The sequence below is a fragment of the Triplophysa dalaica genome, chromosome 22 (assembly GCF_015846415.1).
Source record: "Triplophysa dalaica isolate WHDGS20190420 chromosome 22, ASM1584641v1, whole genome shotgun sequence".
Classification (NCBI taxonomy): domain Eukaryota; kingdom Metazoa; phylum Chordata; class Actinopteri; order Cypriniformes; family Nemacheilidae; genus Triplophysa; species Triplophysa dalaica.
This window is the reverse complement of record NC_079563.1, coordinates 3,127,677-3,150,376: the sequence shown is the minus strand read 5'-3', so window position 1 is coordinate 3,150,376 and position 22,700 is coordinate 3,127,677. Positions and strand designations below refer to the sequence as shown.

The window sequence follows — 22,700 nt, the reverse complement described above, 5'->3', positions numbered from 1 at the left end:
TCGAATCGCGTTAGAATTTAAGTCAATAACGATGATAGGCTATTGCCATTTTGACTCGATATGTATTCATCTTACAGTCTAACAGAAAGCAGAAATATACGGTCAGAACAGTCAGTCAGTCAATATTTTATCATGCGTGTCAAAGTACAAAGTCCATTTCATATTACATTTGGCAAAGAAAACTCGACATGAGGAGGAAAACATAACTGGAAGCGGAAACAAAGGTGAAACTAACCTTGAGTTTTCCTCACGCGGTTTACAAAGTGTCTTATTTTCCTTCGCAATCGGCAGTTGCGACAAAACAAACTTGAGGCGCAATTGCATGCAAGTTACTTTGAAACTCAAGCACAAACGTTTTTATATCCACCATTAACATATCTGCCAACAACGCTGCCCTGTACAGATTAGAGATGTAAAGAGTTTGTGTTCACATTGAAATATTGAACCTTGTATGTAAAATATTTGCATGATTAAAGAAATGTACTACAGTTTCTGAGAGACGTCTTTTTGAAAGACTAAGGTTCACTGACTGCATTGAATGAATCCCACTACTCGAGCAAGACATTATTGCAGCAGTATGTATGTGAGCAGGTGATGAGCCAATAGCGTTCAAATGTACGCAGTAACAGAGCCCTTTCATTAGTTGAATGTTCTGAATGAACACTCCCCGAGTCAATTGAGTCAAAATGAGACTGAAAGAACTGGTACAACATGTTTATGGACAATTGTAATTTACAGAACAATTTGGTTAAGGAAACTTCTAATCTCAATTTTACAGTTCCCTCACAAACCATTGTTTTGGAAACCTTGTTCTAATTCATAGAACACACAAAAATGTCTATGAGATAAAGAAAAAAATCACTTTGAATCGCTATTGCACGCGTCACAATAATTATAATGAATCCTGATGTCTAATCCCTCTTTCCCTCAGTCCTTTCATCGATAAAAGACAATGCACCCTTTTAATCCCAAATGAGACACCTGATGTGGACATTGGGCCAGTGAAGTCCATGAGACCATATCATGTCACGATTGTCAGACTTTACCTCCTTTTCTCACAATGTTCTGTGAAGCATACACTGAGCCTTTCACAGTAACAAAAGGTGTAAAGACTAAAATTTTAAATAAAATAAAATGATTGAGTAAGATAACATCTGTAAATCGCTTTTAAAACTGCGTAGGATAATAACAGTATGTTATTACAGTAACAGTCTTTTGTATGGTCTTTAGGGGAATGTATCATTATGGGCTGTATTCATTTATGGCCATTATGAATAAAAGAAAAGCTAATCATCTACCTTTCCAGCATTACATTTTGAGGAAATCCGTTCCAAACATCTGCACTCTTCAGATTTTTAAACTCACCATTTTACAAGACCACTCAGAGCATCACAACAGCCATATCTATTGATCCCTACATGCTTTCAAATACAAACACCATCGATCATCCTGCAAATATCAATCAGCAACACAATACACTCGCTCAAAACATATTTGCACGGATCCACTCAAGTGAGGGAATCACTTTCTAAACCCGAGACGATTTCCAGGATGCGGTTCATTTGGTTAAAATATAAAACAACAACGACACAAATAATAACAGAACGCTATATTTACCATATTAAACTGAGAAAAAAAATCCACAACAGAGGATGACAGCAGGTGAAAAGACTAATTAGCTGAACCAGAGAACACAGACATATAGAACAAGCTGCCTACCAAAGATGCTGGTTGCATTGATATCTGAAGCGCAGAATAAAACAGACGATCAGCGTGAGACGACAGGCGAACTGCTTCCTCTCTGCAGCCTGTGACTCACTCAGAGGAGGAGAGAAAGGGGCGGTCCAGCAAGCTGTTTGACATCATCATCATCACACACAGGACCCGGTGAGAAGGTAACTATGGTAATGGTTGCACACACCCACAGGCAGTCACCATTGGTTACCATGGTTACCGTCCCCACCAGTCTCTCTCTTCACATTGATGTATCGTCGTGTTTAACCAGTCGTGGGCTTTAATTCGTGGCAATACACCCTGAAGCATAACTACTATGACCATATAAGAATGGCAATTGTATTAAAAGGTGCGACTCCTTTTATACAAGTTTCTCTTGCTCATATAACAGCATTCCACTAGATGGAATATTTTAAAGTGCATTTATTACAAAAAAGATAAACAAGTACAGTGCGCTGCAGTTCTGGGAGGTCACACAACGGTTATGATCACAAACAAAGTGTGGTCTTTTAATTTATCGAAAACTACTAATAACATTAAAGCATATTGTCAAATTTCTTACAAAATCACTTAGACGATGATGATGTTTTTGATAGCTAAAACAATTGCAACCAATGGCTCATCAATAAAGAATGAGATTTGTTCAAATAATATGCCAAAATACTGCATTCCCAGATCACAGGCTACTTCATATGACTCTATCACACAGCTTAGATCTTCATCTCATACAACAAAAGACAGTATATGATGATTGTGAATTCAACATCAGCTCTTTTCTCCCCCACGTATCTTCCTCTCAGCTCACAGCAGCCTAAACACTGTGCAAAACAACACTATCTGGAGAACAACTCTGAAAACTCATGTCTGGTATCATTTCAAATGTATCAGTTTCTCTGATAAATCCGCCTGTTTAATGTAAATGATGTCTATATGTGGAGGAAGTGTATTCTGGTCTGGATGTTTAAAATATCTGCCAAGACATTTAAAAAGTTGCAGCAGGCAGATGAACCTTATAGTGCTGTGTGTTTCTCTTACACGCACTACATATACATCACATTTAATATATGTATTTGGGCTGATGCTAAGGGTTAATTGACACTGATTTAACAAACAACTGACATTCTTTATAATGAATGAGTTTGATGCCATTTGTTAGATCAGTGTGGATTGGCAACATTAACATTTTAACACAAACTACTAGACTGGACATGTGCATTGCAGTAACTAATTTGTGATTACGCACCCAGAAGCACGTAGCAACAATCCTTCATTATGTCATAGGTCACTCGTAACGAAAGTCGATTGGAAAACTAAACTAGACCCTAACTTATACAGCTTCAGAGGGGGATAAACATTACATAAGCCAGAATTTTATAGAAATAATTTCCCTTTCCAAATTTTTCTTATTATTAAAGTGAGCCCGAAAAAGAAAATCAAAAGATGAATAATTCTAAATCGGTCCATCGTAAACTATAACAGTAACAATCCGTTATAAAAAGGACAATAACAATAATAAACATTGATGGTATTTGTTTCTTAGTAGACCGATTGCAGATGTGTTGACTAAAGACAACCCTAGATTTAAAATATTGTAATAGTTATCCAAAGCATGAAATTTGATACTAAATACATTTTATAACACAACAACAAAGCATTATCTAAAAACCGTTGAGTTAGGTCTGTGGCTTTAAATATTATTCAACTTCATGCTTTATAATACAACTAAGCCTTTGTAATTTTCTACATTAAATAAGTCAATTGTAACTAACGGTCTAAACAGTTACATGTTTATGCTCAATATTATGTATAAAGTTTTAGAAAATTAGTTTCGTGATTAGCCTTCTGTGCTAACTGATGACGTCGTGTGAAGTTCAGTGAACGTCACTGGTTGAATTTAAACCGATAATGTTTATTCTTAAACACTGTTACACTCAAACAATAAGCTAATTGTAAACGTATTTCCTATTTAAGATAACATGAAATCCCCATACAATCTGTCCAGAGAGAGAATTGTTATTTACCTTAATTCGCTTGTTGTGTTCTTCCGGTTTGGTGTATTCAGACCAGTACAATCGATCTCATGGGTAAAACTACAAAGTGACGTATACTCTGGTGATTGGCATGTTATGTGCATATCGCCATCTAGTGGTTGTTGTCTGGTCGATACTTAACATCAAATTCAGTCTTTTTGTGAAAACCGTAAAATAGAATTATTATCTTTACCTTGAATAGCATACTTTACCATTAAAGGAAAATCATTTGGCCTCCGGATTTAATTCTGTCTATTCTCTTTAATGATGCATAAAATTATCTTAGCACGTTTGTATCATTAAGGCAAAGCTTATTCAAAGTAATAGAAAATCTGTCACAGTTTAAAAACGATTTTTCTGTGGACCAAAAAATTATGAGAAATGTTTTAGTGGTTTGAGTGCATATAATGGTAGTTAATGGATGCAGTGTTTGCTTTCGGATACTTCAAAATATCTGCAGAAAAAAAAGAAAGTGTTTCGTTTGGATTGACATGAGGGTGAGGAAAACATTTAATACATTTTGATTTTTGGTCAAATCTAATTTTAGCAACGTTGCTTTTTTAACCACGTATATGGACATTCTACTCACTTTGCATACTGATTTTCGCATACAATGTATATAGTATGGATAGACCATTTTGGACACAGGGCTGGATGAACTGGTTGAGTTGTGTTTGATGGATCTAATCTTCATAATTATAATTATATTTTCCTTTTTGTATAGCTCGCCTTCACCTCCTAAATATGCAAGCCCCTGTTGATATTACCCAGCAAATGGAAAAGGACTCAGAACAGAGAATAGTTTTTTATTCATGTACTCATATATGAGGACCTCCTTTACCTGACCATTATGAAAGCAGCACTATGAAAAATCATGCTTCAAATAATGCTTTTAAAACTTTTGGAGAGACCTCACATGCCACATATTGATATCAGGTATTTTATGTAGGTATAAGTATTGTGAAAAACTTTGGCATTTTTTTCAGATCAATGCTTGCATGAAATTGATAATGACATTTCCATGAAATTGAAAATGAAACAATCCCTCATTGCATTCGGCGTCAAAACATCTGCAGTTTAACTGTTTATTTACTCCTAAGCAAGAGTTTTGGCCAATTGATTAAAATGACTACACATATGGTTTCATTATAGTTATGAGACAATAGTTCATTTGTTGTTATAAAGTTTTTAGTCAACATTTTTTGCAAGGTGTTTAGATCAGTCTCAAAACACACTGTTGTTGTTCAGGATGCTGCTGCGCCTGCATTTCGATTGGCACGCTTTGTGAACTAATTTACATATGAGAGAATTTATTGGCTGCTGCGTTTGTCACTTACAGCTGGGGGTGTGCAGCTGTGTAACATGCTGCTCGTAGCGCTCTTTTCTTTTGGCACGTCTACTGTGTGCGATGGGAGAGCATAAGATTCAAGACATTATTTAAGATCTTCGTAAGATTCGTTCACGAAATGCGACTGACACGCAAACTGTGGACTATCTGCGCCATAAGTGTTTTGCTGATATTCTACAAGACGACAGAAATCGGCAGGAGTGAACGCGAGGAAGCTGTACTGAAAGGGTAAGATGTTTAACTGTTGTTGTTAAAACAGCCAATAAAAGAGTCAATTACTGTTCATCTCATGTGCATCGCAGTCTAATGTGAGGCTCTATCAACTAAAATGAATGTTTATATGTTGTTTATTTCTTTTTATTACAAGCCTCTTAAATATATGATCCACATTGTTCCGTTTGGAATTGGCCGTGTTAACGTTAATTGAATTAGGATGGATTCATTTTCGCTTTGTTTGAGCTGAATTGGTTATTTTACCCCACTACTGCCACTCCTTTTCTTATTCCTTTAAAAAAGTGTACAAAGTTATTGTAAAAACTAAGAATTTTAGCCGTAGTCTGATCCCGAAAAGATCTTCATGAAATATATTTGAACATTTGTTTGTCTAAATGTGCTTGTATATGATTTAGTCAGTTCTAGTCTGAACATTAGACACAAACTGAAACCTGTCTGTCAAGAAGGAAAGTCATAAAGAAAGCCCGTTATTATATGATCTCAATTTTCTGTTTTAAATGAGGTAGAGGTTAAAAAATATCAAATTTAGTTTCGAAACACAAGTGCATTTAGTTTTTTCATGCCAGACCTCACGTTTTCGTCCAGGAACTAAAAATGTGGTCAAGTTTATACTTGTTCATATTTTGATATACTTTATAGAGGTAATGAAGAGATCTGTTTCACAACTGATTTTACGATATGTTCTCACTGAGTTATTCGGGGCTAAAAGAATTAGGGCAAACATAAGGCTGTATTTGGGGTTTCGTTTTTTTGTCCATGTAGGTGCAGCAGTGCGTGTTTGCATGCGTGTGTGTCAGTGAGAGGACAGCAGACAGTTTTGCTAATGTGAATGTGGTTTCCTTTTTTCTAGTGCAGACTCATTGTGCATGCTTAAAAACAGAAGCGGAAAGCTCTCGGTAAATGTCAGTTGTGCATCTTTTGCTTGTCCTATTTGCTATAGACTTTCAAATTGGTTAATATTCTTTGTCGTTTAGAGAAACTGAAGGAAACTAATTTCACATAATGAAACAAAATTTTTTATGGAAATATAGAGAATTGTACTCTATCTAGCTCAAATTGCTTTTGTGACAATTCATCGCAAGATAAAAAAGGTTTCTGTAATATAAAATAAAAATCTGGAAATGAAAAAGAATAGGTGCCAATACAAAGTTATTGGTTTCAACAAAAGCTAGACCACTACCTGTTGAGAGAAAGACAGAGGGTTAGTGTTTTTTTTCTTCTTTTTCTTCTCATTTGTCAGTCAAGTATTCACAGAAGAGATGGGTAAAGTAGTTTTTTGAATGTTGTGAGAGATGTGGTTGACCGGACCAAGTTAGAAAGAATGTTCCACCAGGAAGGAGTTGTGATACCAGCTAGAGTGGTTTGATAGCCTTTGCAGGAAGACCATCAAGGAGAGCATTGCAGTAGTCCAACCTTGAGATTACCAGGGCCTGGACAAGAAGTTGTGCCGCATGCTCAGTGAGATATGGTCTAACCTTTCTAATGTTGAATAAGGCATGACCGCAATGTCTTTGCAATGTGATCATTGAAGGACAGTTGTTCATCAAATATGACTCCAAGGTTCCTGGCTGTTTTGGAAGGAGTGATTGTGGTATTGACAAGTTGGATGGTGAGATCCCGTTGCACCGTGGGTTGTGCCGGAAACACAAGTAGTTCTGTCTTGGCAGGGTTCAGCTCGAGGCGATGCTCTTTCATCCAAGCTGAGATGTCTTCTGGGCAGGCTGTAATGTGAGCTGCTACAGTGGTATCGTCTAGGTGAAACTAGATGTAGATCTGTGTGTCGTCAGCATAACAGTTAGACGAGATGCCATATGCCCGTTTGATGGGTCCCAAGGATGTCGTGTAGATGGAAAAAGCAGCGGTCCAAGCACCAATCCCTGAGGGACCCCAGTGATCATGTGATGAGCAGTGGACACCGAGCCCTTCCATGACACCCTGAAGGATCTGCCGGAGAAGTAGGATTTGAACCAGCGGAGAGAAGAGCCTGAGATTCCTAGAGATGACAGGGTTGCTAGCAGTATCTGGTGTATCAGTGTCAAACGCTGCAGATAGGTCTAGCAAAATCAGGACAGAGGATTTAGATTCTGCCTTGGCTAGCCGCAGTGCTTCTTTGACTGATATGTGTACAGTCTCAGTAGAGTGGATTGTTTTGAAACCAGACTGCTTGTCATCCAGTATGTATATGGATTGATCAGGAAAATTAGACAAAGGGGTGACCGCTAGTACTGGGCCGTTTGACCAAAAACCGGTATCACGGTTTTTTATGGATTCTGCCGGTTTCACGGTTCATCAACACTTTCCCCTGCCCTGACTGTTTAACATGCAAATCAAATATAAAGTATTAAGTTGTACTCATTAGGGATGTGCTCTGAGGGCAGCAGTTTGAAGTTATAGCTGCGCTCTGACTCTGATTGGAGGTTGCTGAGTGGGTGTATGTGGGGTGTGGGGGGCTTGTTGGTTGTGGTTTGGGGGGGGTTCATTTGTTGGGGCTGTGTGGGGCTGGTTTGGCCTTGTTTTGTGGTCGATGTCGGACAACATAGGAATAAAGTTACATTATGCCATTACTTTTTTCCCTGGTTGTTCCTCTGTTGTCTGGTGTCGATTGCGGAATGGGCCCAGGTTGGAACTGAACGGTTTCGGTGGGTGGGGCTTCCTTTGTCGCAACTGTTGGGCTCTACCTGTTCTTCGTGGACATTTGCCAGGTGGCTTTTTGTCGGGGTCACTGAGTGCAGTCTGGCCCTCCGACTGAGCCTGGTTTCTCCCAAGGTTTTATTTTCTCCATTTATTCATCATTGAAGTTTGGGTTCCTCGCCACAGCAGGACAGTGTTGGCTTGCTCACCGGGAGACTGCATTTATTTATTTATTAAATATTATTTATTAGAATGATCTTGCATGGTCTATATACACCATGCACTGTGTTGTGTTTTACCTTTCTGTGTTTTTTAGTTTTTCTTATTTGCTCCTGTAAAGCTACTTTAGAGCAATGCACATTGTGAAAAGCACTACATAACTAAATTGAAATGAGGAAATTTACCACCATTTTTATCTAAAAGTTTTATTATCATTATTCCTTATTAAGAAATGGAATATCATAATATTTATGTACCCACTCACACATGTAAATCAAAACATCTGGATTTCCCTTTACTTTAAAACAAATGGTAAGTTTGGGTTTCATTATTATTTTTATGAAAACGTTCTAAAAATAAATATTGTTGCTTACATTAAACATAAACTAATATTAACAAACGTTCTCTTGCTCTTCCCATCGTCTTGTCAATCATTGGGTTGTTTCACTGTTGTCACATGTCTTGCTGAACTGTGCTAAGGGATGCAAATCATGTGGTAAACAGTTACAGACGGGGAAAATAAGAATTTGACACATCAGCATTTTTATCAGTAAGAGGAATTCTGAGTGGGCTATTGACACAACATTTCCACCAGATGTAGCCATCAAGCCAAATATTCAATTCATACAAAGAAATCAGAACATTTAAGTATATAAGTTCAGTCATAATAAATAAAGTGAAATGACACAGGGAATAAGTATTGAACACACTTTATTTAATACTTTGTAGAAAAGCCTTTGTTGGTGATTACAGCTTCTAGACGCCTCTTGTTTGTCGTCTGCATTGCTCAGGAGTGATTCTGGCCCATTCTTCCACACAAATGGTCTTTAAATCTTGAAGATTCCTTGGGCCTCTTTTATGAACTTAAATCTTCAGTTCTCTCCATAGATTTTCTATGGGATTTAGGTCAGGTGATTGACTGGGCCATTCAAGCAGCTTGATTTTCTTTCTTTGAAACCACTTCATTGCGTCCTTGGCCTTGTGTTTGGGATCAATGTCTTGCTGAAATGTCCACCCTCTTTTCATTTTCAGCTTTCTGGTAGATGGCAGCAGATTTTTATCCAGAGTGTCCCGGTACATTTCTCCATTCATCCTGCCTTCAAAAATATGAAGTCTGCCAGTACCCCTTGCTGAAAAGCAGCCCCAAACCATGATGCTTCCACCCCAAACTTAACTGTTGGTATGGTGTTCTTGGGGTGGTGGGCAGTGCCATTTCTTCTCCAAACATGGTGTGTAGAATGACGGCCAAAAAGTTAAATTTTGTTTTCATCTGACCATACTATAGTCTCCCAATAATCCACAAGCTTCTCCAAATGCTCTTTCGTAAACTTTAACCGAGCCTCAACATGCTTTTTGTTCAGCAATGGATTCTTTTGTGGTGAGCGTGCATGGATGCCATGGCGGTTCAGTGCATTGCTTAGTTTGCTTTGAAACAACAGTACCTGCGGATGCAAGGTCTTCCTGAAGTTCTGCCTGAGTGGTTCTTGTCTCTTGGAGAACTCTCCTGATTATTCTCTGGACTCCTCGGACAGGGATTTTACGTGGAGCTCCTGATCACGGCCGGTTTATGGTGAACTAATGCTCTTTTCATTTCCGGATAATAGCCCCCACAGTGCTCACCGGAACATTCAGCATTCTGGAAATGCGCCTATAACCATTCCCATCAAAATGCTTTTCAACGATAATTGCGAAGATCTACAGCGAGTTCTTTGCTTTCACCCATCATGAAGTCTTTCCTGTGTGCCTCCTAGGTAATGAGAAGCCTTTATAGGTCATCAATTAGGACTAAAGCAGCTGATATCAATTAGTACTGATAGGGGGCAGGGTTTCTCTCTCAATACTGGCAGATGTCAGGTGATCTCCTGGCTTTCTATGCCATTTCGCACCTTGTTACCTTCATGTGTTCAATACTTATTCCCTGTGTCATTTCACTTTATTTATTATGACTGAACTTGTATACTTAAATGTTCTGATTTCTTTGTATGAATTGAATATTTGGCTTGATGGCTACATCTGTTGGAAATTTTGTGTCAATAGCCCACTTAGAAATCCCCTTACTGATAAAAATGCAGATGTGTCAAATACTTATTTTCCCCACTGTATAAGGAGCCAATAGACGGTTTCAAAGTAACAACATAAACAAACATTACTGCACATGCACATTTTTTTTTGGCTCAAACTTAACTTCTGGTACACATCAGCAAAGAACAGAGTTCTTGTAGATTTCTTTGATAACAAGCAAAATAAATAACAAGTAAATTAATTTCGCTAGCAAATTAAAAGTATGTCTAGCCAGTATTGTTTTGAGTTAATAGAAAAAAAGTTACTTGGCTAAACTTGCATGTGACAAAGTTACATGACCCATTTAGCAAATTGTTAAAACACAATTATTTTACAATAAAATATTATTATAAATTGATGTAAATGGAAAGAAAATACAAATATTTATATTATTAGCCACTAGTCTGACAAGACAAGACTTGTCTTATAAGACAAGTCTGATTTTATAGCTGCGCAACCCGCATATGTATAGAGAAGATCACTTGCCTGGCTTTTTATCTGCTCGCACTGTACAGAGCAGATCCGCCTACAGCTCGTACTGTATAAAGACAGCGCACATTACTTTTGTGTTGCTTAAACACTCATACCGGTCTGCTGTTCAATTTCAACCGTGTTCTGTAATTCAGAGTGATCTACTGTTTGAACCGGTACACCGCCCAGCACTAGAGATAGCAGTATTAAACCATCCAGATGAACGATTTAAATGAAAATTGATAAAGGTGACAGCAAATGACATAAAACAATCATAACCAATCAGCTACACAGGCTTACGGGTGAAACAAAGAAACACAAACATATCAAATGCAACATAATAGGACAACATGTTTTGCCAGAGATACATCTGCGTATGTTTAGAATCATTTGTATTATGATCAAACATCATTCGGTATGCCTCGCTTCATTTCTCATTAAGGCATCATCATCTTCTTTTATTGACACAACCGCACACTCATTGTCCATCAGTGCCACCTATCTTACAGGACAGAGATATCTGTTGATAATCAACTGCTTGAACTTACATTTACGCATTTGGTAGAAACTTTTATCCAAAGCGAACTACATTGATTTATCCAATATTTTTGTTTCTAAGTGTGTGGAATCCCCTGGGATCAAACCCACATCTTTGCATTGTTAACATCTTGCTCTTACCACTCAGCTACAGGAAACTTTTGTGCACTTGATGGGAAAGTTCCATTCGGTGCGCTTCTTCGCACTGTGGTCAGTGTGAATGGACCTTTAATCTTCTGCCATTTCCATTTAAAAAGCAAAGGCCTACTTTTCTAGATCCAATCAATTTGCACTGAAAACCTCAAGGCGTGCCCTTTATTTTTCATTTTCTTTTATTTTCACTCAAAATACATCAAAATATTGATGTAAACATTAATGAATTTTTGAGAATACATTTTAAGTTGGTATAGAGAAGATGTATATTTACGAAGTTAAACTTTATATTTTCGTCTCTTAAAATATGTGACCTTCTTTTCTTACAATCGAAGGACAGAAGCTGCAAAGATCTTGATTTCACTTTGTATTTACCCGTTTTAATTTATCTTTGTTTTTGGTTTGTGTTCCTAGTTTTACTGTGATTTTTCTAATAAGGAAAATAACCCTTACCCGGCCTAGAAAAATGCTGCTGACCTTTGAACACATCATCACAGGCTTGTGAAAAATGTCTATTAAGGGATGTTCAACTACATGTGTCCTATGAGTGTATGACATTAAAGTATTGCACGAGTGACTCAAAAGTACTGCTCGAAATGCACTTGTGAAACTTTCAGGTGTGTGTAGCGCCACATCTTTTCTATGGTGGTGAGGGAAGAACTCGAAAATAAGGCAGACATAACGGCATTATAAGGCGACGGATAGGAGATTATACTGTATGTGAAACCACCACAATACATATTTACCACCAGTCCTTTTTCTAATGGTCTGTGCGTCAAAGTTTCTGTATTTTACTCAACGTATCAACAACTCCAGTATTGTTTACGGTTGAAGAAAATGTGTTCACGGTGCAGAATTTATCTTGTAAATAAACATCAATTTCGTCTAAGGAAAGGTGTAAAGATGTTCTACTTTATCACACTCTCTTTTTTTGAATAGGAACTTTGATCTGAGTGCTATTAGGCTGATGGTCATTGGCGATCTGAATGACTCAAGAGCAGGATGGAAAATTAATTTGACTCTTGTGAACAAAATAAGGTGAGTGATTTCCACTGAAATAATGTTTCGTATGATATTCAAAAATGCTTTTTTTATTAGTGTAGTGAGTAAACGTTTTTAGAAAGAGTGAATAGCATACATTAGGTGACACAGTTAAGTTATTTTTAGCCATGTATTAATAGCTATTATCCCTGTTGAACGAGCAAATTCAGTCAGTACGGACTGATGAGCGTCCAGCATCCACAAGTTCTGTTTGGTTAGGTCCAAAAGTTGTTGTTCACGTGCCTATACACAAAGCGAGACTCATAGCTCTGTTGTGTATAAATAAATTATTTATTATTATAATATCTGAATTTAGAAAAGAAGAAAGTGTTAGTATATTTCTTATATTTTTGCATAATTTTGCATTGGTTGCATCAACAAGGATTAGCCTTAAATCTAGATTTAATTAAGGTTTATATAATAATTCTGTTGCACCAAACTGTAAACCTTGTTTAAAAATAATCAGGTTTGTATTTAAAATATCATTTGATCCAGGTTTTAATTTGACAGGAAATCTAGATTAACTTTAATCCTGTTGTTCCATTATTTTTCATCCACTTGTGAACACACAATACAAGTTAATTTTTTTGTGAATTCCCATTTTAAGTCATGCCATCACCGTTAACACCTGTGAATTTTGTTAAATCAACTACCCTATTTAAAATTAAAATTTTTCAAAGTAACACTGCACTTTTGGCATTATGATAGTGTCGCTGTAATTTTTTGTATTATTATTCTATTGTTATTCTTTTTTATTCTGAAGTCCATTCCAGTAGAAACAGTTCTGTACAGGCTGTGTTCAGACAGGTGTTTCTAACTAAAATCAGAAAAAAGTGTTTTCTACTTTCTGCATTGCAATGTGAGCTTCACATTTCCTGTATGGTGACTCATTGCGTAAACAAAGCATGGGCTTTCAAACCCCGTACACACATTGAAAATAACAACGGTGTCAAGATCCAAACTCTATCATATGGCTGTCATTTGTTTCACTTGTCATTTGTTCATCTTGTTGTTGATTTCAGTGCTTTGGGTTTTCTGTCTTATGTCTTGAGGCATTATTTACTGATCTTGATTATTGCCCCATCTGTCCTTGTTGTTTACCCTCATGGTTTCCTTCCTTTACATAGCCCTTGTGTGGTTTGTGGTATGTCGTTCATGAGTTCTGCATCACCTCCCGCCTGACAGTTAGTTGCTTTACTTTCTGATTGATTTCATCAGATTCTGGTTTTTAATCCATTTCCTTTTTTTATTTTTCATTTTATTCTCTTCACTGATTTGGTTTCTATGAATTCTTTTTTATTTCACGCCTAGGGTTCTGTATGAGCTTGACAAACTCCTCTGACAACAGGTGCCATGTTGAGTTAAATGTAAAGAGGCCAGATCAAACACATTTTCATTAATATTATCAGTATCAGTATTTTAATGGATAGTCCACCCAAAAATTTGGATATTTGAAAAATTTCTGGGGCACCCTTGACTACCAGTAGAAATAATTATTGTATTTTATTTATCTGTTATTTTTGTTTTTTTCTAAACATTTGAAGATTCAGGAAAACAAACAGTTCTGGGGCAACTTTAATACAAATAAAATACATCTATACAGGTTTGGAACTTGAGGGTTAGAAAATAGTGACAGAATTTTCATTTTTTGGTACAGTGTCCCTTTAAAAGATGAATATGAAAGTGTAATGACTGACAACAAATTGATATTCAACTTTCCTTATTTTTATTATGTTTACTACTTATTATTTGCTAAAGCAAGATTATGGCAGACGTAGTGGGAGTGGTAGTCTGGCACAAGGGTTCTCAAACTGGGTTCCGGGGACCCCCTGTGGCCTCCAGAATGTTCTAAGAGGTCCCCAGAATTCTTTTGAGAAACAAAAAGACAGCAAAAGTTCTACTGAGGATTGTTACTGTTTCATGTATTTATAATTTCACACTTACTATACCAGTTAAATGCCTCTTTATTCCAAAAATGTATATGTATTTAGAAAGTGGGTTTCTCGTGAGAGGTTAATCATATTTGGGGTTCCTTTGCATGAGTGACAGATGTGCCCTCTAGTGATCATTAAGGGCACTCCAGCTGGTGACTGACAGCTCATTACAGTTCTTCTTGTTTTAATGCTTTGAATGAATTTTATTTAATGCATTAGGTTCTTTTAATATAATTTTTGCATAAGTGAATAATGAAATTTGTCTATTATAATAACATGATTATAAAATACAACATTTCAGTATTAACCTGTAAACGGTCCCTTCCACTTGTTTTATCAAATCGAAAGGAAGGAAATTCTTCGCTTCTTGGATGCAGAGAGAGACGTGTCTATTATCAAGAGCAATTACAAACCAGGCGATACCATCCACTACGTTCTGGAAAGACGGCGAACATTTAATGTGTCTAAAACTCTACACAGTTTACTTCCTGAAGTATCACCTCTGAAGAACAAAAGGTTCAAAACATGTGCCGTGGTGGGAAACTCAGGCATTCTCCTCCAGAGCGGATGTGGAAAAGAAATAGACAACCATGACTTTGTTATCAGGTAGGCTAATATATTTTTTCCTTGGTCTGTTTTTTTGGAACAAGGATTTAAGCGTACAGTAACTTCACATGCCTTTAACAAAAGTTCACCCAGAAATACATGTTAGATAAGCAGTATGGTCTCTACCAAAATGTGGGGTGGGAGTGGATGGGGGAGCGTGCCACATGAGAAAGGAATTCAGTTCCAAGCGGTTGGGTTCCAGTTCTTTATTATATTCAGTATTTGCCGAGAAGAACACTGGAGCTAGCCTCAGTCCCTTTCATTCTGACTCTGATATTTGCTTTCCTTTTTTTTCTCAAACAGATGTAATCTCGCCCCTCTAGAGCCATTTTCTGATGATGTGGGCTTAAAGTCAGACTTCACTACCATGAACCCCTCTGTTGTCCAGCGGGTGTATGGAGGCCTGCACAACAAAACAGCGCAGGAAGCTTTCGTTCAACGTTTACGGCAGCTCAACGACAGTGTGCTCTGGATCCCTGCATTCATGGTGAAGGGCAGCGAGAGGCACGTGAATGGTGTGAACGAGCTCATTCTTAAACACAAGCTGAAAGTGCGCACAGCCTATCCTTCACTTCGACTTATGCATGCTGTACGAGGGTGAGTAATAAAATAAAGTACAAAGGTTACATTAAACATTTTCTTTGCCTGCTATGAGTAGTGTTAGCGTTAGCATTTTCTTTTGACAATTGTTGTCCCAGTACTACAGCATTAGGAGTTGTACTTTAGAATCTGCAACTTACACAATTATTGCACCTCTCAATGTATTTACAGCTGATGGTTATTAAGGTAGCGTTGTGACCGTTTTGTGCGTTTGAGACTGAGTGACAATGGCGAAATCGGTTTATCAGCCTTTGTGGGAAGCCACCAAGAACAAAGCACAATAATGCATTTAAAAAATACAGTTTGAGGAGGTCATAACATAAGTGTGGTGCTGTTGAGTAACATCGCAGTGCTTCTTCACACACAATGTTAGTTTGGGGTAACACACTAAATATACAAACGTATAATGGGTCCCAAGGATTGTTGTATAAAGAATAGGGATGGTCACAGCACTGATCCTTGAGGAACCCCGGTGACTATGTGATGTAATTAAGACTTCTTTCCTATCCTGACAGATCTATGAAATAATGGTCATATTAGTTAACAAAATGTGTATATATACACTTGAGTTCTAAAAGTATAATAACTTTTTTGGACATATAATAGAAAGATAGTGCTTTTGATTTAAAATAATTGTATCAGCTCCACTGAAACGATGCTCAAATATATGTTAATTGACCAATTGAAATCTTAATTGCTGTTGTAACATGGAGTACCAAGTTAATTAAAATGTATGTTTATTTTCTAGATTCTGGCTCACAAACAAAATAAATATCAAAAGACCAAGCACTGGATTATTGATGTACACCATGGCTACACGTTTCTGTGATGAAATTCACCTCTATGGGTTCTGGCCTTTTCCTAAAGACAGTCACGGAAATACTGTTAAATATCATTACTACGACACACTGAAATATCGCTATTTCTCCCGCGCAGGACCTCACCGCATGCCACTGGAGTTCAAGACTCTGAAGTCTTTGCACAACAATGGAGCACTGAAACTGACGATGTCTAAATGCGCACAACCTTGACTCGGTTGTGCCATAACTGTGTATACAACACAGAGAACATAAAACACACTGTCACAGAATCATCTGATAAGATTTACGAGCATTGAAGAATGGGGAAGTAGAATATGAGTGAATAATTGTGATAAAAATTTTGTTTCTGCGTTATGAAACCGTTTTTTTCCGTTAAACTACTGATAATTCTATAGGGAATTTCTGATTTATATGTTTTAAGCATATTTTTTAACTTGAAAGTGCAATATTTTACAAATTCAATCCATGATTGTTTTTGCAGGGATTTTATACATATTTTATAATCTCAGTTTGAGAATGTTTTATACACATGGCCCAAAAATAATGTTTTATGTGTTTTATGAGATTTTTGTTCCTTGTGTGTAGAATTTTAGTATGTAAATTTTTATATATTGTAAATCATTTATACAGTTCACTCTCAGATTGAACATTTTCAAAGTCACTGATATACTTTTCATAGTTGCATGCTCAAAAGGGATGCGTTACGTACTTAATAATTAATCATTTTAACACATTACGAGTCGTTTCGAGTTTTTATGTTAAATAAATAAAAGGGACAGCACAGGGTTGAGTTTAAAGTAACACAGTGTTGTCCTTAACTAGACACAGGGATGTATTCAGTTAAGAACTGACTACTTTAAGAGTGTATGTGATCTCAAGTAAACCTTCATTGTGAATTTCTATGAGTCAGCGTTCATATTTATGTGAGAATGAAATGTGTGAGTAAGAGCGTTTAATTTAAAACTTCCTTAAGCACTGTATGTAAAGAAATATACTAATATTCCTGTGGTGTTTATTTATAGTACGAGTCATTCTGTCTCAAAACAAGTTTTCAGCTTTGTGGTGTTTGTGATAACAGATTTTTATACTATTTTGATATTATTATAATGTCAGCTTTAAAGTTTAATTCTTGATGCCAAATTGCGGTGTCAAACGTTGATTCAAACAAAACTGCTATTGGAATTGTAGAGAATGGAGAACCTATTTGTCTAATTACATGTTCGTTGATTTAAACTCAACTTTGGAATTTGGGTCTTTTTTTACATTTTTCTTATTTGGACCGAGCTTGTCATCAGAAACTTTAAGGAAAATAGAACTCTCTCTTTACCATTACCAAATTCAAGGATTAAAATCACACACTCTTAGGTCAGTAGATATGCTTTGTTAAATCACCAACATGAGTTTATGTGGTTATATTAGGAGCATTACAAGGTAAACTTTGCTAGACAAGGTGTACCAATGGTATTGCAACAACTTTACATTTGAGTTTCGTAATCAAATAAGCCTAATGAATGCATAACAAATGTTCTTTGTAATGACTGTTCGATGTATTCATGTAGGGTTTATATTAAACATTCAAACTTGCTATGCTTATTTTATTGCTCCAACTTCTTAAAGCTTTCTTCAAAAAGAGATGTTTAATAGTCAAGTTTAATCATATAGAGCTTTATTCGATGTTGCGTTGTATTAATACAAAGAGCCGTTGTAAACTAACTGTACTGTTTAAGGAGTTGACAAAATGTTTATATGCTCTCATACTTGTAAGCTGCTTTGGATAAAAGCGTCTGCCAAATGAATAAATGTAATCAGCAGTCTCTCGGTGATCAAGCCAACATGGCAATGGTGGCAAGGAACCCAAACTCCAATGAATAATAATTGAAGACAAAACCTTGGGTGAAACCAGTCTCCGCAGGGAATGCCAGTTCTCCTCTGATGAATTACATACAGCTGCAGTCAATGACTTTGAGTAATAATTACTTCGTAAATGTTGATCCTTTTAAAAGAAAATTCTGTCATCATTCACTCACCCTCTTGTCATTTCATGTTCCGTAGAACACAAAAGAAGATAGTCTGAAGAAAGTTTGTAAGTAAACAGCACTGACCCCCATTCCATTCACTTCTATTGTATGGACACAAAACCAATCCAAGTGAATGCAAGTTCACATCATGCTTTAAAATATCTTCTGTGGAAGAAAGAAAGTCATACAGGTTTGAAAAGACAAGGGTGACTAAATGACAGAATTTTATTTTTGGGTGAAATATCACTTTAAGTTTACATTTGATGAGAACAGTTTAGTTGAGTCAGATCAATGTGACCAATGACGTCCGAAGCTTCATTCCACACACACCCATGTGACTGCTCTGTACTTTGATTCAAAAGCGTGACTCAAGCCACGCCCTCATGGGTTGTTACAGCAAAAGATTTACAATAGTCGTATATAAGTGCATGTGTTTTATTTATGTGAATGCACCTACATTTTTTACTTCCTCTATTCGTGAGTTTGACTTGTTTTCAAACAGGAAAAATGTCCACATCCACAATACAAAATGTCATGTTTATTGTTTTGAGTTATTAGGAGTAGGGCCTATGTAAAACAGATTGTTGTCATGAACTGAATATTACTTCATATTTAATAATTGACTAATCCACCCAAAATTCATTCATTTAATGATTCATTATTGATTATAAAATTAATGGGTTTGTCCACGATGAAACATTTTGAGAGACAACGCTTTCCCACACATTCATCAGCAGAGGTCATGGTCGAACTCTGATTCAAAAAGCTTTGAGTAATGAACCATTTACCAATACAATTTTGTTGAAAGCTATTTATAAAGGGAAGGAAATCAGAACTCAAACAAGAAACAGGAGGGGAGAGAGAAGACAATGAGCAGAACAGATAAAACTCATAAAGCAAATGAGAGAAAGGAGAGGAGAGAGAGAAGACACTGATCAAATCCAGTTGAGAAGAATGAAACAATAGGAAGGTGTACTGACGTAAATTGCCAGTTGTCATTTGAGGTGTTGTAGGGTAGTTTCTGACGCATCCCTGATAGCACACATACATCTGGCTTACGTCTATTTGACGTCTGCCTTTACATCTGAAATACATCTACAATGCATTGTTTGCTCATCTGCAATACGTCTCGGAGATGTCTGCTGTCAGACGTCATATAGACATCTAGAAGGTGTCTGTAAGATGTTTATGATTTAGAATTGATGTAAAGCTGCTCTTTCGTAGATGTTTAGAAGACGTTTTTATGCAGCAGATCTCCAAATCTTTAGCAGACGTATTACAGACGTTTATCAGCAAACTACGTATTGCAGTTGTCTTGCAGATGTAAATGCAGACGTCAAATAAATGTAAACCATATGGATTGTTCTATCTGGGATGAAATCCGAACAATAAAAATCAGCTATATCTGGTTTATTCATCACACAGCTCATACAGGTCAATTTAACTCATAAAATATCACTGAATTCATCCAAACATTAACCACAAGAAGGGGTCAAAAAAATTGTGCTTCCCCCTGATTACACACACCTGTATATTATATATACTATATATTCATTAAGGCATACACTCCATCCAGTCGTAAAAGACAGAATTACAATAGACATAATTGCTCTTAATTTTACATGACAGATAGTAGTTGGCGATGTAGTTTTAGTAGAGTTTAAACTCACGTTTGTAATCATGAGCGAAGGCTTTGAAGAACAAAAGGTAAATGAATGCTGTACGCCGGCTTCCTTTTATACCGGACATCCGGGGGCGGAGACCGGCATGCAAATTTCATTTGCCAAATTTCTTTGGCCTTTTCTATAGTAGTCAGAGTTGATTGGTTCTCAAGGCCGAACCCCATCTGTCGTTCTCGACACAACGTCGAGAGACTGACAGAAAGGGAGCTGAGCACAAGTTCATTACCTTGACCTTGTGTATATTGTAACGGAAAGTGTAAGCAATCTCGATTCTTTCTTCTATTCCGTGCTCAAATGCTTTAATGACGGTTCTATATTGCAGAGGTTTACCATCAACACACAGGACTATCTCTTTGAGGCAGTGTGCTGGATTGTCGTTGTTGAACTGGAGGAGCAGTAATCTCATTTAGTTTTTGCATGATACTACAAATGTTTGAAGTTTATGAAGGGGAACCAGCCAGTGGTGAGGTAGAGGGGGCAAGGTCTGGACTAGGTTACCAGGGCTAAGAAGGACCGGTAGGGGAACCAGCCTGTGGTGAGTCAGAGGGGGCATGGCATGAACTGGGTTGCCAGGAGAGGGCAAAGGACGATGGAGTGGGAGAAGCTGTAGCTGACCCGACAATGGGACTGTAGAAGCTGCAAATGGATCTGTAACCGGCTCGGGGAAGGCTGCGGCTGACTCGGTGGCCAGCCCATACCGGCCTCCTCCCCAACAGACCCTTTTTTCTTCACCTAAATGAATTTTTTAAATAAAAAAGGAACACATTTATTTGCGCTGCAAAAATTATCAGTGGGGCTTAATTTACACCTGTCAATACCCTGAATTTATAGGGGGTGTGATAAATAAATTGCAAACGAATTCAGCCGCCGCATTTATCATTTGTACGATGAGATTGGCGGCAGTTAATTAGATAATAGAGATCGGTTCCTAACACAAATTATGTGATCTGCTACAGCTGTGAGCACAACAATCAATCACAGTTCAGCGTTTGAATATACTGGCCAATAAGAGGCGTTAAATGATACGGTAAAGTATCATTACGGTAAAGTGAGCTTCAGTCACAAAGTTCATTATAATCAACAGCCTGAATAAACGATGTAAGAAAGGGATTCATTGTGCTGAGAAGCAAGACCCTTTCATGTATAACCTTAAAAATAATTTCTTTATATCTCAACCTAGCCTTCTCATTATGTCTTCGGGGGTCAAGTGACGCAACTTTTAAGTTAATTTTATGAAAAAGTATTCTTACTTAAAGGTTCTGTGTGTAAGTTTCAGAGGCCACTATTGGCGGTGTAGGAAATTGCAACCTACAGCTCCGATACCCCACTCTCCCTCCCAGCTACGGTTGCCGTCACAGGACAAAAGGGTTCCGTAAATGATAGCGGCCAATATCGGTGGTGTTGATAATTGCAATCTACGTCTCACAGGCGAACAACAGACTGAAGTTACAGACACAGGACAGAGATGTCGTCGTCTGAGACAGCAGAGAGTAACCTTTGCAAGTCAAGTGACAAGGTTTATTTACAAAGAAAAATAAATAAATAAAATTGACTTCATTCATTATTTACTCAATCGTTATAGTGAATATTTTTGTTACTTGTTTAGCATTGTGTCAGTGATTTATTCGCTTATTTTGCATAGCATTTTTTGGCACGGTAACTTGGTTCGTAACTAACAGCCTATTGAAACGGCTTGCTAATGCTAAAGGCGTGTAATCTAACTGGCGAAAGTTTTAGCAGACGTTTGGCATCACCCCAATTGATCAATTGTATCTTCTCAAATCTTCGTTGACACTGTATTGCTGATAAACTATGCAACTTGGATATTTGGATTTTATCCTATCAACTATTAAATTACACATTTGTATGCACAGAAGCTAAGCAGTATTATAATATAATTTACACCCGATTTATGCAAATTATGATTGCAAAAATTATTTCTAACTTGATTTGCACACGGCCATGCAAAAAGGAATTATAGTACAATAACAAAGTGCTAAAAACAAGGAAAAACTCACTTGATGCTGATGCTCATCTATTAGCTAAAGCTATCAAACAAACAGTTCACTTATGTAGCGGAAATTAGACAAATTTACCGGTCCAGCAGAAAACTGGCAACTTCGGCGTCGCTTAGGAAACCCTTGTCCTGATTCAGTGCCCTCCATTTGGGAAAGCCACGCCGATGTTTATTCTGGTTTTCTGCCGTTTTTTGTCTCGACTTCGCCTTGCTGCATCGTATTTTCTCTTCTTACTGCAACAAAGAACCGTTTATATTTCTAATAAAAAACACGACAAGTAAATGCTGTTATTGTTCTTCCTCTTCTTCTGCTAATCCTTCTATGTAGTCGCTTTGCAAGCTGCCTCAAAACACAGCCGAAGAAGAAGAACATAGTCCCGTGCATCCTTCGTTTTACGAAACCCACTTAGTTTGTCCGTGTAGTGCTACTATAGAAACATGGCTGTGCATATTGATAAATTACATGTAAGGGTGTGCCCGCGGTATATATACATAAAATGGCTCATTGTAAGATAATATAAACATTTCGGTTCATTTTGTAAGGTATTTCTTCACCACTCAAA

The 22,700-nt window shown here is 37.1% G+C and overlaps 2 protein-coding genes across 7 annotated transcripts in view; one reads left to right on the top strand and one right to left on the bottom strand.

The window, feature by feature from the left end:
• The window catches only part of pam (peptidylglycine alpha-amidating monooxygenase), a 31,937-nt gene extending 28,088 nt beyond the window's left edge, over positions 1–3,849 (bottom strand). For 2 of the 6 annotated variants that reach the window (XM_056736121.1, XM_056736127.1), the window contains exon 1: positions 1,720–1,823. The gene's annotated coding sequence lies outside the window, so the exon portion shown is untranslated. Of the gene's footprint in view, positions 1–1,617; positions 1,824–3,755 lie in introns of those variants that run through there. The other 4 variants (XM_056736122.1, XM_056736125.1, XM_056736126.1 and 1 more) reach the window with 4 other exon arrangements.
• Positions 3,850–5,127: 1,278 nt separating this feature from the next.
• Positions 5,128–18,004, top strand: st8sia4 (ST8 alpha-N-acetyl-neuraminide alpha-2,8-sialyltransferase 4). Its single transcript, XM_056737534.1, has 5 exons — positions 5,128–5,340; positions 12,358–12,456; positions 14,742–14,999; positions 15,303–15,596; positions 16,348–18,004. The coding sequence occupies exons 1-5, from the start codon at positions 5,231–5,233 to the stop codon at positions 16,628–16,630; spliced, it is 1,044 nt and encodes a 347-aa protein (XP_056593512.1). The 5' UTR covers positions 5,128–5,230; the 3' UTR covers positions 16,631–18,004.
• Positions 18,005–22,700: the final 4,696 nt, after the last annotated feature.